Source organism: Amphiura filiformis, chromosome 18, assembly GCF_039555335.1.
Source record: "Amphiura filiformis chromosome 18, Afil_fr2py, whole genome shotgun sequence".
NCBI lineage: Eukaryota > Metazoa > Echinodermata > Ophiuroidea > Amphilepidida > Amphiuridae > Amphiura > Amphiura filiformis.
The window spans coordinates 29,702,885-29,720,343 of NC_092645.1; the positions used below are offsets into that span (position 1 = coordinate 29,702,885).

A 17,459-nucleotide genomic window follows, 5' to 3' on the forward strand; every position below is an offset into this window, starting at 1 on the left:
GTATAATCAGAATTTATATTACGTTGCGTGTATAACGTTTTCAGGGCACTTATACGGTCGTCGGCCAACCAGACGTGAAGTATAATTTATGAGTTAATTAGTGTCATGGATCAACCTGTTGTAGTGGGCAACTTCGCTATTCCGAAGGTTCGCTATTCCGAAGGTTCACTATTCCGAAAATTAAAAAGGTTCTCTATTACGAAGGTTCTCTATTCCGAAAACAGAAAAGGTTCTTTATTCCGAATATGAAAAAGGGTTCTCTATTCCGAATATGTAGTACAAGGAACTTATACGATGTCCTCATTCACAAACTGATACTATCTGTCCGAATTTTGAGCCATATGTTTACGTGGTGAACTACCGAATATGAAAAAATGGGTTCTCTATTCCGAAAACGAAAGAAGGTTCTTTATTCCGATATAAGCCACCGTGTTCTCTACTCCGAAAATGAAAAGAGGTTCTCTATTCAGTATCGAAGTTACGTAATGTTACTATGTCAACGGGATCACGCGCTAGAGTAATGAACCACGATCGAAATGATCACCACATAAAGTATATGGCACTCGAAGGCATACCAAAGTAGCGTGATCCGGTAACCAAGAGAATTACGTAACCACTTCGATGCTGAATTCCGAATATGAAAAAAGGGTTCTCCATTCCGAAATCTGGGGCCCGTGACCTTTGACCTCTGGGGACAAGATGGGCAAAGTATAAATCTATGGGGTAGGGCCCGTTAGTGTACCATATAGGTCTGGGGCCTATGTAGTTTTAGCGCTAGCCTTGACAGAATGATGTGTTTGATGACGGAGGAAAAGGCCCTAAAAGAACTTATAAGTTGTGGACCCTATATAGAGTAAACCACGTTAAAAGATAGACCATTACAAGAAAGTGAAAAATGTTCCAAAATTGAGTCACTGACAGTAGTAGCCAGGACCTCATGTACACCAGTATGTATCTTGTTTGCATTTGTCGTCAAACCAGGCTTGGTTTAGGCTCTCACGTTTCGGAACGTATTCCTTCCAGTAATATGTGCCCGTCACCCCTGCATGTGTCTGAAATGTAAAATAATCAGTACGCTATCAAAAACTACGAAGCAATAGGCCTAAAGAGCGTATAAAACACACGATACGAAATTTATCCAGAAGCTTGATTATCCTGATGTTTGATTTGTTTGAGTTAAACATAAACTTACATCACAATAACATTTCCATATAAGAAGACAACTTGTTATATATTTATACCGTAAAACCTCGGCTACAAGCATAGAGTACTTTTGATGAAAGCTAAATTAATCCAGACGCCATCCATCGACAAAATTATAATATTATGGAGTTTGGGCAAATTAATTACCGATACAAACATATGCAAACAAATATTGTTAGACCAATCTATCAGAGACAGTAGTCATTCTAATGCTTGAGCGCACCTTTACTGCTCCCCACCCACCCTCTGATGCTCCAACAATATCTAAAATGTATTATTTAATGTGCCTGCTATCTTGATTCTATTGTTTATCGCGCGGGTATAAATTTAATGTGCGGGAAAATAATGCATAATGTTGAATATAAATGGACACTAGAAATATATCTACTGATGACAGCCCCAGCCTTGTTGGGTCGGGTGCTATTTATTGATGATAGTCTTCTTAGTTTCTGATGTAGATGTTAATTTAATTTTGTTCCTCTTCCATGTATAATGTAATATTGCGACAACACACTACTGCTGCAAATTATAACAAATGTAAGCTTAATAGCTGATAAAATTTACCATAGGCTTTGGATGAAGTCGTCTCAGGTCCAGTCTATTTAAATGCTCTCCAAATGAGTCCTTTAACATGGTCACGTGATCAGTAGTAAGGCAGTGCCCACACAGAAGACATTCCTGATTATTAGTAAATAAAGTATTCGTATATGAAAATGCTATAAATCATTACCGTTTTGCATTCGTTTTAAATTGAACATAATTTTAATTGTAATAGAATTAATTTAAATATACGTCATAATTATGTCAAAAAATACCGTGGTAGGCGCATCTCTTGGTGATATTAAAAGAACCTTCGGTCAATTCAAAATATATAATGACTTTAATTGATTGTTAAAATCGACTGATTCATCGATTGATCGATTGTTGTTTGATCTGTCAATCCATCAATCAATGAATTGGAATGGTTAACTAAACGATTGATTGAATATATAAGATTTACTTTTAAACTACACCAGGCACAAAAGAAACTCGTCAGTTATATTCATCCCTGCTGTTCAATATACATTTTGTTAATTGGACTTTTCTTTCTCATTTGACACCCTGTTCGTGAATATTGAGCAAGAATTGACCAAGATATGCGCCTCCAAACTCTCAAACCCCAAAATGAAAAGTTGCAATTTTAACAATTCAATTGTGCCTGTTACATTGTGTGCTTTATTGATTGACCCGTGGTGCTTGTGTACAATACAACGATGCTTTCCCATTGAAAATCATTGAAAATGCAACCTTTGATTTTGGGGTTTGAGGCTTTGGAGGCGCATATCTTGGTCAATTTTTGTTCGTTTTTCACGAACAGGGTGTCAAATGAGAAAGCAAAGTCCAATTAACAAAATGTATATTTCAGAATTATCAAGTTATTGAACAGCAAGGATAAATATAACTGACGAGTTTCTTTTTGTGCCTGGTGTAGTTTTATGTGCAAGCTTAGTGTACACTCAGAGTGTTCCATAAAATAGTAATCAAAAGTTGTATCAATCTACAAAAGTAATAATAGACTTTGTCAATCAATGAATCGATTGCATGATTGATTGGTAATATTTACTTTCATTACATTAAAATGCATCTAAAACACTTAATGTTGGCCTAAATCAGTCAATCTATGTATTTATCTTTGATTAATTAATAAGTTTTTTTTGTTACTAACCAGTATTTAATACAAATTAATAAAACTTGTTTTGGTATATAAAAAAATGTCATCACTCTCTACTGTTTATTCCAAGTAATTATCTATTCTAGTGAATAATTGAGCAAAACCTCACTGGACTTAAAACTAACTGCTTATTTGACTCAGTCAATGGTTTATATTGGTATGAATATGGTATACGTTTTTTACCTGCGATTCTCTAGTAGCTGCTAAATTATTGATGTGATGTGTCTTGGGCCAGAGGATGATTTAAGGAAGCCCCATCATGCACTGCAAACGTGTTATCACCAGAGTTTCAACTGCCACTTTACTTTTCAAATCCCATTGAACTCTGTGCAAAAGATGTTGTTTAAGAATTGTGCGTGTGTCATTATTAGTTGGTCGATTTCAGATCTAAAGTGATGTATGCATGAAGGATAATTCACACCTTCTGTAGGTAACATAAAATGTGAAATCGACCAGCATTGTGAATGCGTTTTTATTGTAAATATATCAGTCCAAATTCAAATTTAACCATGGCCGTCAATGCTATGTGCGAGCAGTCGTGTCATGTTCACTCACACAGCTGTGCTAACCGCAAGTCAACACAGTGGCGTGGTGGGAAGTGCTTAAATCATCCTCTGGTCTTGGGCCATAGTCGTCAGAAAATGCATGCAATGTTTATTGAGGGGTGTGGTTTTAATTGTTTGCTGTAGTACATGTACAATTAGAAAACCTGAACACTATACAATTACTTAAACACAAATTTGTACTCTTTACCCATATCATAAACTTTATTTCAGTGCTTTTATCTTACCTCTAATGAGCATGACTCGCACGTTGGTTCATAACACATGGCTTTGGACACGAGAACGTTACTATTTCGTAATCTGTACAAAATTAAAGACCAAGAAACACATTAAAAAAAATTTCGCGCGTAGCTATTGTGTATCAGAGTGATATCGGATAAAGGTAAATTAGTCGAACCTGAACTTTTTACAGGACGGAGTGCCCATCTCTCTGGCGATTAGGCCAGACTCATCCGTGAAATGTTGTTCCGGGGGATCGCCACATCTCCTCTACAGTGAGAATGTTACCTTCCCAGCATTAGAGAGAGAGCTAGTACCCATTTATACACCTGGTTGGAGAGGATTAATCTAGATAAAGTGACTTACTCAAGGGTATAACATGATGTCGTCACCGGGGCTCGAACCCACAACCTATGAGTGGGAGACTGGGATATAGTTTCTTTTATACAAATGTATACACATCTGTGCAATCATGTGTGAAATACGACAAAGTGACAGATTTTCCTTTGCAGTAGTAGTGTGTCAACAGTAGAGGAAGATGTTAGCAGGAGCAATCTGGGAAATTACAACGAGCCATGATGCAGTCATGTCTACAGTAGAATTCACCACGAACTTTGCAGGACTTAATAAACCCCATTAAAAGCTATTAAACCAAGATAACACTCATTGAAAACAGCTCAACTGATTAAATCAGATCTTCTCTGGTTGTGCACATGTGTCTGTTTTATATGTGCGGTATCGCAATGAGTTGGTATTATAGCTTCAGTTGGGTAACCGATTATAAAGGAAACGCAAGGAAACAATGGTACGTGGACCTTTGTTCACGAAATGAGACAATGGTCTGCTTTTTGTTAACCAGCATTCTTGAAAATGAGCAACATAATGATTGTTGACTTAACACGGTTTGGAAATAATTTGTTCATATTTTTTGGTGTTATCTGCCGTTTACATACCCTTCCTAAAACACCAAAGTACGAATATTTCCAAACATCTAAATTAGCTAAAAATTTAGGACATGTTACATAACTATATTTTCTAGAATTTTAGAAGAGTACTTTTAATATTGGCCGGTTATTTTTCACACAGCGACGTTAACTAGGCAAATCCCCATTCTTCTAACGTACGCTATTTGTAGAGGTCACGCGTCAATGGTAAGAGCACTGTGTATTGTGTATAGGAAAACGGACAGTAACTGCAGTATGCACCATATAGTCCACTCATGACATCGCAAGTTCGCTTAAAATTCTACATATCACTCATTCTTCATATTGCCTCCACTACGCACAACACCCGCAACCTCTAAATCCTAATAACACAGACACCAAAAATGAAACACACTAAAAATTTAATATGATTCAAGCGTTAAATGATTTAGGTTTGATTGAGTTTTTGGTTGGTTTTTGTAATTTGTAGTTCCATTACCTTTGCTGCATTGTAGGACCTGATCAATAAGCCAAATCGGCATTGGAAGTTTGCAATGCATTTTGGGAGAGTTTTTGCTGTTTTGGGATACTTTAACCTCTGACTTATTGGGAAAATTCAGAAAAAAATGGTTTTTGTGCGTACAAAATGTGATCTAAAGTATTTTACAAGAATACAATCAAACCCAAAAAACATTATTATTGGATAAATTTATTATTCAAATTTGTTTAATGGTAACATTATGACAATAATAAATTAATTAATATTAATTACAGCAATTTACCCGATATGTCAGAGGTCAAAGTGCCCCAAAACTACTCTCAAAAACCGGAAGTTGCAATGGCGATTGGGCTTATTCTGTTTGTGTCTTCTATTTAGATTTACAAAAACAATTGGAATGGCTGGTCATAGATATGGTATTACCCTTTTGACCTAGTTGTATCTGCATGTGTTTTTCCCACTCAAATGATTTTTATTTTTATTATTATTATAAATTCATTTCATTCTGTGCTTGTCATTTTTATCTGTCTTCTTTATTATATATTTATAAATTTATTTATTTATTTATTTATTTATTTATTTATTTATTACATCTTCTTTAGCCTGGGGATACCCAATCAGTGTAAAAACACTGTTCCATGGGTGCCCAGGGGTCAAACAAAATACATCAAAAGGTTCGAACATTACATATGAAATATGTGTACATCCATATCAAAAGGATGCACCCGTCGGCCGCCACATGTGTCCCACCTCACACAACAACCGGTAACAAGCACCACACCCACCCCAAGCTGGGGCCACTCCATATCATCCCCAAGTCACATGGCTTATTAATACAGAGATCATTCCATAACCATGTCACTCGGGGACGACCTAAAGCGACCCCCACCCCAGATGAGTCCGGCACCCATCCCCAGCCACTATGCGAAATGAGGCACATGCAGCAGCATAATTATATATTTTACATTAGCTTACATTCTACTAGTGCTACTTGCTGTTTTTACCTACCAAAAGGTATTGTTTATAATCCTGAAACGTCGATTGTTTCTTGTTCATATTAAACGAATTAAAAGACTTGGATCATACTATTCTATACCCGTCAGTGGCGTACCGTGGCCGCTCCTACCCCGGGGGCTGAAGGAAATTCAATTTTGCCGCCCCTTCCTCAACAGCCCGAAAAGGTTGACCCAATATTTTTTCGGGTCGTTTGAAAAAGTGAAAAGCCCCTTCGTTTTGGCCGCCCCTTGCTTTTACCCCGTGGGGCTGGCGCCCCAAAAGCCGGAAAAATACGCGCATGGCCGTGATAGTAAATGTTGCACAGTGATGAAGTAGATTTTCGCTTCTCACTTCTCTCCACCCCCAAACTAATGCTTTATGATAGATAACAAACGTACATACATGCGCAGACTTTATCCATTCTACTCACGTTGCACCAACCAAACACCCCACCCCAAAGGCACAACCCTCCCCACCCACACACCTCGTTATACCACCAACCACAGCATCATGCGAATGACACAATCAAGCATTATAAACATTCTCACCGATTTCCGTGACCACCTTTGTCAGATCCGAGAATATGCAGATAAGAAAATAAAACGCGTTCGTATCTGATGGTTCTCCAATGACCGACTCCCTGGGAAGTCATATCGGGGGATGCGTTGACCTAGATGTAAAGAAACGTTGTATAATTATAGTGAATCGTTCCTACTGAGAATATGTTGAAGTGGTCGAACCACGTATAGTTTGGTCCTACCGCCCTAATAATGGTATGGGAAGAGGTCCGATTTTAGATACAAGAGGAAAACTGGAGCACCCGGAGAAAACCCTTCGAGTACGAGCATGGATCGGCAACCAATCTATGTGGCACCGCGGGGAATTGAATCCGGGCCGCAGTGGTGAGAAACGAGCAAGAAGACCATTTTACTAACCCGTCATCCCCGATAATTAAAGCCTTAAAATGTACGATATTTTTACATTTTTCTTTTTTTCTTCCAAAATGATAATGTGCAATCATTATGAAAGTTTCCAATACATTTGGACGCGAAAAACATTGGGAATTTGCAAAGAAACAACATCATTTTTGGATAAGGACGGCGAGTGCGGCCTCAGAGTTGGTCTCCTACGCAGCCAGTTTGGTTACACTCCCTCCACGAGACTACGATTTGAGATCGTTCTAACATATTATCATAATCTAAAAATTATGATAATATTTCGGACCAACAGAAAATCATCCCGTTTACTACAAATAGGGCGAATTTGACAGTTTGCAGGTTGGAACATGTGTAAGTATTACAAATATGCCAACAAATCGGTTTTGAAAAAAAAATGAAGGTATATTCTGAAAAAGATCGTTTAATCAAATATTAATATCCCTGAATATTGATAATAAATAATAATTGAAAAAGACTCCAAGCGGTCCAATTATTATGTATATTGTAATGTTGCACCATGTAATTCTAAAATTTGATATGGAGCTCTGCAATATTTCATTGTAGGACAATAAATCTTTCTAAATTTTGCTAAACATTTTGCTGGAATAAGTTGTATGCCATGAATGATAGTTTACACAAACAGATGAAGCTTCAGAACACTGTCACCAGCACGGTGCCTCAATGCTTTTCAATCAAAGCCCACCAACGACATGCTCTTCTTGTCATTAAATGACAACACATGTGTTTTCCGAATTTCTGATCACGACATTAATGCTGGTTTCATACTTTCCGCTTGCCACATTGCCACTCTGAATATGATTTTGCTTCACTGCGCAGTCGCACCAGAAACGTAAGCGGTGACCGGCGGCAAGCCGATATATCGGACACTCCACCGCTTTGTTGCGGTGACAACACCGCTGGGAGTTGAATTCAAGTCAACTGGTAGCGGTGCCGCTCAGACGTATGAGAACAAAATACGATTTTGGCTGAGTGGCAAGAGTGGCTTTCAGAGTCATACCGCTGCCGCCTAGCAGTGTACCGCTCCGCTTGCAGACAAGTGCAAGCAGCATGATGAAGCGTCACGCCGCTCAGCGGCAAGCGGCAAAAAGTATGAAACCAGCATAAGATATACCAAATAGTATACATACCTCGAGTAAGTAAACTTGCATATTAGATCCAAGAATAAAATCCCACCTAGTCAATTCAAAGAAATTACATCTGAAAACAAAACATTATTGGTAGTGCTTAAAGAATAACTGAATGAGTATTTGTATTCAATTCAATGAATGTGCATTATGTATTGGGGTTAAAGAACTGTGCCCCCTGATAGATGAGCATGTTGTGTATCATAGTAATTACGTGCAACGATCCTTACCTAACAGGTGGCTTAAATCCATGGTACATTTTCCGATATTCTTGTAGAATTGCATCCCTTCCGTTGTACAAAACACTTCGAATAGCATCATAAATCTGGGCGTGTATCTTGGATACATTATAACCTTCACAGAATAGATCCCGGGAACAGAGATATTGATTAATACCGAACAAGTAAAGTAAAGAGAGGTAGAGAAAAGGAGAGGCTTACACAAAGGAAGGGGGCGATGACAATAGGGAAAACGAGAGAGGGAGGGGAGGAGTGCGAGACGGAGGCAGAGAGGGAGATGTCTCTAAATGCAGGTAGAGAAGTTTCAAGTAAGCAAGGGTCCAACGGTAGCCTCATTATGCTCAAAAACAATGTTAACTTGGATTATTCTTTTTTTTTTTTTTTAAGGTTTTTATTTCAAACTCTAAAGGGTTTTTATTTCAAACTCTAACTCTTATTCAGATTGTTATGAATATCATATGATTTAATACATCTGTTATAATGCCAATACATCGACAATATTGGGGGAAAGAACACTGGCTTGACAGTTCTAAGCTTGTCTGACGGCTAACCCGATAAAAACCCCGCTAACTGGCTAAATTCTCAGCACCTTTATTTGAAAAAAAATATGTATAACCTTTGCAATGTTACTATCTGGTACAAGACCACGATAAGTTAAATACGAATTTACCTGCGTCTGTTATGTAACTGGCTATCACCTGTCCTTTGTTGTACCCTGCTTCAACGCGACGCTTCATTTCCGGAAACTGCAACGAGACGGAGGGGAGTCAAAACATTAACAACTTAAATTCAAATATCAACATACTCTTTTCCACTAACATGTCTTCCACTTTGATGGCATCTCCTCTTGATACTGCATTAGAGTATTTCATACTAAGGAACGTGTAGCGATGACGCCGCTTAGGCGGTTTGGCGATACACAGATAAGAAGTAGCTGGCATACCCTAGCGTCAAATCGCAACCAGTTCAACAAAATCGCCGGCAACGACTAAAACGTTGTATGGTTAGATCACTATGGCTGCTAGTACTAATATTGCATAACAGTGCTGATATGGTAAAATGAATGTTTCAAACAGTTCTCTGAAACAATGTCAGTCAGTGCTGAAATGCTCTTACTAATTCTAATTCTTCTCCCCTCTCCTTCTCTTCTTCCGCCTGATTATTATTATCATCAGCAAGAACATTACAAAAAACACTATCACCATCGTCATTGTAGAAGTAGTGATCACAATGGTCATCGTCGTCTACATAAATATTCATCATTGTGAATGTCGCCATAATACATTGTTCTCTACATTTAACACCATCGTTGTCTTCGTCGTCATCAGCATTGTCATCATGATCAGCATCTTTGTCATCAACAACGCCGTCATCATTATTATCATCAACAACAACAAGTATCGTTATCAACTCCATCATCACCATCGACATCATCGGCATCATCATCTATGTCGCCATTACCGTCATCATCACCGTTAACATCATTATTGCCATCATCGTTATCATTACCGTCATCTTCATCACTATCACCATCATCATCATCCTTAAACCATCCTCAACATTCATTAGTCATTATGACTCGTACTCATGGGATCATTTATTAGTTTAAAAACACCCAATGTAGATCCAAATTTTAGGCTTAAACAGCTAAAAGCGATATCATGCTAATGTATACAGATGCTTTTGAGTCATTCGCAACTTTAATTTCCCCTCTTTTACAAAATTATTCACTTTTATAGCATTTTTATAGCTTGTTTGGATATAAAATGTGCCTATTTATGACCAAATTGGTGGCGCTATTTAGTTACTGGAAATTACTCTTTCAATTGATTGATTGATTGATTTTATTTGGTACTATAAGAATAACATACAAATTACACTACTTATACAGTATTGTTATAACAAAATAAAATATATTGCACATCAAAATTGTATAACGAAATTACAAATCAACACAAGTACCAAGGATAGCCCAAAAAGCCTTGGGAAAAGCTTATTTCCATTGGGGTCCTTTACAAACAAGAGAAATATAGGAACAAACTGCCATACAAAAACAAGAACAGAGACAACGTGCACAAAGGACGCAAAAAGCAGAAATGTGAGACCAGCTCAAACCCTAAAAATCAAATAGACCCTTGATCAGCTAACAACTGTTTGACAGATTGTTTGTACAATTTAAAATCATTGATGTTCTTGATTTCATTTGGCAGTTAGTTCCAATGATGAATTGCACTATTAAAGAAAGTGAGGCTATTTTGGCCCTTGGAGTGAGGAACCTTAAAGTTGAATGGACTACCCCTGGTACTGTAATTATGAAGAGATGATACTCTAGTAAAATGCATTTTCATATATTCAGGACAACAGTTATGGAAAATTTTAAAAACATGACTAAGTTTTAATTGAACTACTCTGTCTTGACTTGATAGCATACCCACAGAATCCAATTCTTTCTGCCCAATATGAGTACGTGGCCCCACATCCAAAATAAAACGAACGATCTTGTTTTGCATAATTTGTAATTTGTTTTTGTAGTTTTTAGATAACCCTGTATACCATGAAGAACATGCATAATCGAAATGACAAAGAATTAAAGCTGAACACAGTGTCTTGCGTGTTTTCATGCATAAAAAGTCTGCATGTCTGTACAAGAATTTGAGTCTCCCGTTTGCTTTTTTGATAATATTAGAAGCAATTGATTCACCGGAAAGAGTGTTATCTAGGGTGACCCCTAAATATTTCACAGACAGAGAGGTATTAATTAGCTCCCCATTGCAAGCAACAGTAAAACTATCAACTGAATTTAGCTTCCTTTTGGTACCAAATAAGATGGCCTCAGTTTTACCAAGATGAAGGGAGAGCTTATTATCTATCATCCATTGCCTGCAAGAGTCTAATTCGAGACTCAGTTTATCAACGATATTTTGGGGATCTTTATCAGAAACAAGCAAGACACTGTCATCAGCATATAAAAGTGATTTGCAGTCGACACTGGTGGTCATGTCGTTCACATAGCAGAGAAAGAGGAGTGGACCAAGGATACTGCCTTGCGGAACTCCACAGGAAATATCAAGTGGGGCAGAATCAACCTGGTTAACATTGACGATTTGCCTCCTACCAGTTAAATAAGATTTAAACCACTCAACCGAGGACAAGCTCTTAATACAAATAATTCCTTTTATAGTTTGATAAAATATGTTAACAACATTTCCTTGTTGCTTGTTTCAACTATTCCAGCTGTTTTAATGGCAGTATTAATCACCTACCAAATAGAGAAATATGATTTAGGATAAAGAGCGCCATCTATAGTTTGCATTTAGTTAACAATGAAGCCAATTCTGTATACATCAAATAACCGTGTATTATGGTCTACGTCATGTTTATCATCATTGTCATCTTCGTGGTCAATACTATTATCATTATCATTATCAATAATTGGGACAGACACACGGTGTGAATATTCTTTGTGGCCATCACCATTTACCATCATCATTATTGCCATAAATATTGTGAGAGTTTCCTACATACCTCTTCATGTTGCTTGGATTTTTTGTGTCCATCTGAGATATATTTTCTGGTGTCATTAAAATCATCAAGAGAGAATTTCTCGGGAGCAATTCTGTGGTTAAATTCATGATGATTAATGTAGAATCGCAATGGTTCAATAGACGTCAATAACACATAGGCGCCTATATTAAATGAGTGGCCACAGATCAGGTATTGATCAGAAATAAATTCTTGGACGAGGATATCCTGATCAAGGTTCAAATCTGCAAAAACGAAAAAATACACATTTTATTTCGGCATATTGTACAACAAGGGTTTTATTTCGAATTGTGGATGCTAAAGCTGAACAAAATAAAATCTGAAATGGACGAACCATTTCTTTACAAGAAGCCTAAGTAACTACAAATGATATGCGGATGGGTTGGGTGGTGGTGGGGTGGGGTGGTGGTTGGGTGTGTTTAAAGGGGGTGTAGGTGTTTGTCAGCAAACGTGGACACCCTCGCACTTCGCATTTAAACCGTGGACCAATCTGCAATGGGGGGACCGTCTTTGGTTTCTGGAGGTCTGCAAACGACCGCAAAAGCATGTTTAACGTATTTGCGAAATCATGGTGCAGTCATGTCTACAGTAGAATTCACCACGACCTTTGCAGGACTTAAACCCCATTAAAAGCTATTAAACCAAGATAACACTCATTGAAAACAGCTCAACTGATTAAATCAGATCTTCTCTGGTTAAATCCACACTACACATGTTTCTTTTTACCTGTGCAATGAGCAATATGAGCTGGTATTATAGTTTCAGTTGGGTGAACGATTATAAAGCAAACGCAGGGTAACAATACTGGGTGGGATTTTGTTTACGAAATGAGACAATAGTCTGCTTATTGTTAACCAGCATTCTTGAAAATGAGAAGTATAATGGTTGCAGGCTTAACACGGTTTGGAAATAATTTCTTCATATTTGTTGGTGTTATCTGTCGTTTACATATCCTTCCTAAAACACAAAAGTGCGAATATTTCCAAACACCTAAATTAGCTAAAAATTTAGGACATGTTACAAAACTATATTTTCTAGAATTTCAGAGAATACTTGTGTGTGGGGGTGTATGGGGGTGTGTGGGGGGGTGTAAATAAAGCGGTGTTATTTTTCTGTTATCATGGTTATCGTTAGCTTGTTTGTTTAGGCTACATGTCCCCTCCCCAGTTTTTCAGCTTTTCAGCACAAATTTCAACTTCAGCACGAACTACACACAACTTCACTTACGATTCGACATATTTTCTGTGACAAAGTAGATCTTTAATAGTTTCGTAAGATGTAGACGTTAGAAGTATTGAGTATTCACCTTTTATTTCCTTCACTTGATTTCCTCTGTGAGTTTGGCTTTTCTCTATCCACAGTTGGTTCCTGTATCTTGCTGACTTTAGCTAAAAATGATTTTTATAGTTATTATTGTTTAATTATAAATAGGGATTGTTCATTAATTTGTGTCGAACAAAAGAGATAGAGCGACAAAAGCCGTCGATCTTTACCTATACCCATGATTCCAGAATAATACAGGGCTAATTTCATGGGATTTTGCCAAATAAACAGAGGTTAATTATTAACCTTTACTAGAGAAGCTTTACCATATACTTACTTAACGCATTATTATATTCATACCTGATTCAAAAAGTGCATTTTCTCCCGCGGCATAACAAACGTTTTAGGGATATATTTGCTGAGTTGAACAGTGGTCAATACCATCTTGTTAAGCAAAAAACCCATTCCTGGGAAATGATTAGCCTGTAATTGTTAAATATGAACATTAAATTGCATTTTGATTGAAATACAAACCAATACAATAAGGTGATGAGGGTTCTGTAGCCAACAATAAGCCAAATCTGCATTTGCAATGCATTGTGGGGCAGTTTTTGCAGTTTTGGGACACTTTACCCTCTGACCTATCGGGAAAATTCAGAAAAATTGTTTTTTGTGCATACAAAACATAATTTAAAATGTTTTACAATGATGAAAACAAACCCACCCCAACATGTTGATTTTTATAAATTAGTTATTTAAATGTTTTTAATGATAATATTATTAAAATAATAAATTAATAAATAATAATTACAGCAATTTACCCGATATATCAGAGGTCAACGTGTCCCAAAACTACTCTCAAATATCGGAAGTTAAAATGCAGATTGGGCTTGATGAGATAAGAAAAATAAACAAGAGACAGAATATATCGAGAAAAGGTGGCAGAAAAATAAAAGTAGCTAGAAACGCAATTTCGCAAGTGCATATGAACGGGGAATAATTAAAACACACATTTATCCACTCACTTTACTCTCAGGAGGTATATTTTTTACATCCGTGAGTAGTTCTAGTTCTGGATGCCGTTTCTTAGGATCATGGTTGAACGGATAGATGTGAGTCCATAATAAATCCCAGTTTTCGTCTGGCGTGGTATAGCGGTATCCAATTCGTGATAAGACCGTCTTTATACAAGGCTACCAATGAAAAAAAATGACTGTTTAATTTATCATTTTGAATGCTTTTTTCTCCCACTATCTTGTTTTCATCAGGCTCTGTTTGTCGCCCTCCCTCACCCTCCCTCACCCTCTCTATCCCCCCATTTATTTCCCCTTCTTTCCCCATAACCTGTCCGCAACGCTATCTCTCTTCCTCCCCTCTCTCTATCTCTATTAGTAGAGAAGCTATAGGCCAAGGAAAAATTGGTTATTTACAAGGCTAAAGTGTGTACAAAAAATGTTCGGAAGAGTCTAAGTAATCTTATCTACTGGGATAAAAATCTGCAAAACCCTTACACCAATATCTATTAACCAAACTTCGTCAACATTCTATTTAAGAAATAACGGGTAATGCATTATCCTTTACACCCAAAAAATGTGTCTGAGGCAGCAAAAACGTAAATAATGGGTGAGACGCAGCCGAACCCATTATTTAAACGTTTTACTGCCGAGGACACATTATTTGCGTGTAAAGGATAATGCTGCACCCTTTATTTCTATTCTATTACCAGAAAATAGTGCGATTTAAAGAGATAATATCATTTTTGGCACAAATATTTTAAGTTGTTTACTTCAAGGTGGAGCGCGTACGCGTAAGTGACAGCGCGTATCGCGGAAATATTGCACGCGCAACGAAGCGTAATGCTGTGCGTAGAATGTGTTAAGGCGCGTGACCCATTATTACAGAATAATGGGCTCTCACGTGACGTGTTTTAACAAATCACAGTGCGCGATTTTGAATAATGGGTCGTAAGAGTAATAACTTAGTTCTTAACCTTAAAAAACATTTTTGATAAACAACTGCAAATATTTTAACATAATGTTATTTAAGTGTTGACAAAATATTTGGCAAAATAATGTTTGCACAAAATAGTTTGCAATAATATTTTGAAAACATTTTAAAAATATTATTGCAGTGTGTTTTCATACAAAACGTTTTAAACGTTTTTATGACCTTTATATAACCCGACATTTAGCGTTATTAAAACGTTTTTACCTAAACCAAAACCCAAAATCTATTTTTGCTATGTTTGATTGTTCTTTTTACAATAGTGTTATAATTGCCCTTCACCTTTTTTCATTCTTAGCAACATGGGATGTATTTGCCTGTTTAACATATTTACCCCATGCCACTAAGTCTTTGAATATTAGGCACTTGCCCTTTGTCAATTTGGAGTCTCTACTGTACCTCCATACCAAAATCTTACTTACTTCACCGTTCCTGACAATGCTGCGATGCATTAAACATTTCAATCGTACCGGGATCTTTGTAAAGTTTTCTTGTGATACTTGTTGCGATGAACATCTCATGTCCACGTCTCTCCATAAGAGAATTATCTGTAGACATAACCACACGTCTAACAACGCAATAATGTAACAAATCTTTGATTTGTAAGTTCGTGGTAGCAGTAAGAAGATGTTAGCTCTTTCCAGTAGAACCTGCTTCGTTGAAGTTTGCGTCGTGTTGTCAGAAGGCTGAGAACGACGTTTATTTTTTGCATTGGCTCTGACCTTGCGACTGTGATGGATCGCCATATCCTACAACATAGATGTGTTCGAAATCCCAAAATATTCCTTGAAAACAATAAAAAAAAGCATCACAGGATAATGCAATTTGTCTTACAGCTATAGTTTTATAAAGGATCAAGTCACTTTTGGTTCTCAAAAAAAGAATGTGTTCGTCTTCAGTGCTCAAGTGCGGAAATCGAACAGCTCACATACACCTACACTACAGGAAAGAAAATAATGATTTGATTGCACCAAAGAGTATTAAAGCTACGCTACATTTTGACCAAATCTGTCCTCAAATTTGATGCAGCGAGCCTTATTCAAAATGATTTTTTCTGAAAATAAATATCGTAGGTAGACAATTCACAGTGCATAATGGTGAAGGTCAAAATAAGCATTCTTATTAGGAATTGCTTTATTCTGAGCTAAAGGGAAATATTTGTTGTATTGCTTCCATTTTTTTTTCAATTCATTTTGGAAAGCTTGTGATCAATGGATTTCGTTAAAAGTTTGGATATGCGTTGCGAACACATTATGAAAATAATGTTGATAATCACGGTGGTCCAATGGTGGTCCAAGCACGGTGGTCCAAGCACGGTGGTCCAATGGTTCGGGCGCGAGCTTCATGATCGGAAGGTTGCGGGTTCGAGCCCCACCACGGCCAGTGTGATAGCTTAATTCCCAATTGCTTCACTCCACCCAGGTGTAAAATGGGGAGCTGCTGGGGTAATCACAATCTAAGTCGCTGAGAGTACCTGCGCATCAGTTGCGGACTTGGTGAAGCGGAAATGATTCTGATATATCCTAATGGCAGCGGAATAATTGTTGAAGTGTGCTGATAATTGGGCCATGCCTCGCTGAAGCGCACGTTAAATCAAACAACATTTATATTTATATTTATATAATTACGTTAAGGAATAAGTGGTTCTTGACTTCATGTCTTGTGGGGTTGTCAGTGTTCCACACCTGTTAAGTCATATTTGGCATTCAAGTTTTGATCCGGGGTGGGTAAAAAGTCAAAATATTAAGTATTTATTCGTTCATAATATTTTTGAAGCTGTTATCATTTTGCAAATTTCAAAGAAGTTGATAATAAAACAGTTTTGTGCAGGTTTTGGCCGTAAGACCGTAAGACCGTAAAAGAAACAATGTACCGTTCATGTTTACCCCTGTATATTCTAAACAAACTCAAATCATGTCTAAGCACTGTTTAAGACCTCATTATTGGATGAAAATTAAAGAAACGGTGATTTACAGGGTGTATCAAAATGATTGGTACCCGTCAATTTAGATGTTTATTGAAAAGCCTGCCTCTACCAAATACAGCATTGGATACTCATGAAATGTCCAGAATGAATAGTTTATGACCATGTTTTACAATTTATCTACAAATTATTTGGATCTTATGTTGAATTTTGATATGTCAGGTTCATCCATTATCAATGAAAACTCATTTTGATACAGCTTGTAAAACCCAAAAAGGAACGAAGTCAA

At 37.1% G+C, this 17,459-nt stretch overlaps 1 protein-coding gene and 1 long non-coding RNA gene across 2 annotated transcripts; both read right to left on the reverse strand.

Moving 5' to 3' along the window:
• Window positions 1–935: 935 nt before the first annotated feature.
• On the reverse strand, window positions 936–6,769 carry LOC140139083 (probable tubulin polyglutamylase ttll-15). Its single transcript, XM_072160864.1, has 4 exons — window positions 6,663–6,769; window positions 3,705–3,777; window positions 1,768–1,881; window positions 936–1,052 (listed from the first exon to the last, which is right to left on the reverse strand). The coding sequence occupies exons 1-4, from the start codon at window positions 6,764–6,766 to the stop codon at window positions 936–938; spliced, it is 408 nt and encodes a 135-aa protein (XP_072016965.1). The 5' UTR covers window positions 6,767–6,769.
• Window positions 6,770–8,198: 1,429 nt separating this feature from the next.
• Window positions 8,199–9,182, reverse strand: LOC140139558 (uncharacterized). The gene is made up of 3 exons (XR_011857168.1): window positions 9,107–9,182; window positions 8,428–8,551; window positions 8,199–8,270 (listed from the first exon to the last, which is right to left on the reverse strand). It is a non-coding gene; the product is annotated as an uncharacterized lncRNA (long non-coding RNA).
• Window positions 9,183–17,459: the final 8,277 nt, after the last annotated feature.

Bases quoted from the DNA above. Each gene is read 5' to 3' on its own strand.
- LOC140139083 (XM_072160864.1), bottom strand. From the start codon at position 6,766: ATGACTTCCCAGGGAGTCGGTCATTGGAGAACCATCAGATACGAACGC. The intron at 1,882-3,704 runs GTAAGATAAAAG...ACTAATAATCAG, and splicing joins GCGAGTCATGCTCATTAGAG to GAATGTCTTCTGTGTGGGCA. The intron at 1,053-1,767 runs GTAAATTTTATC...TTTACATTTCAG, and splicing joins GACTTCATCCAAAGCCTATG to ACACATGCAGGGGTGACGGG.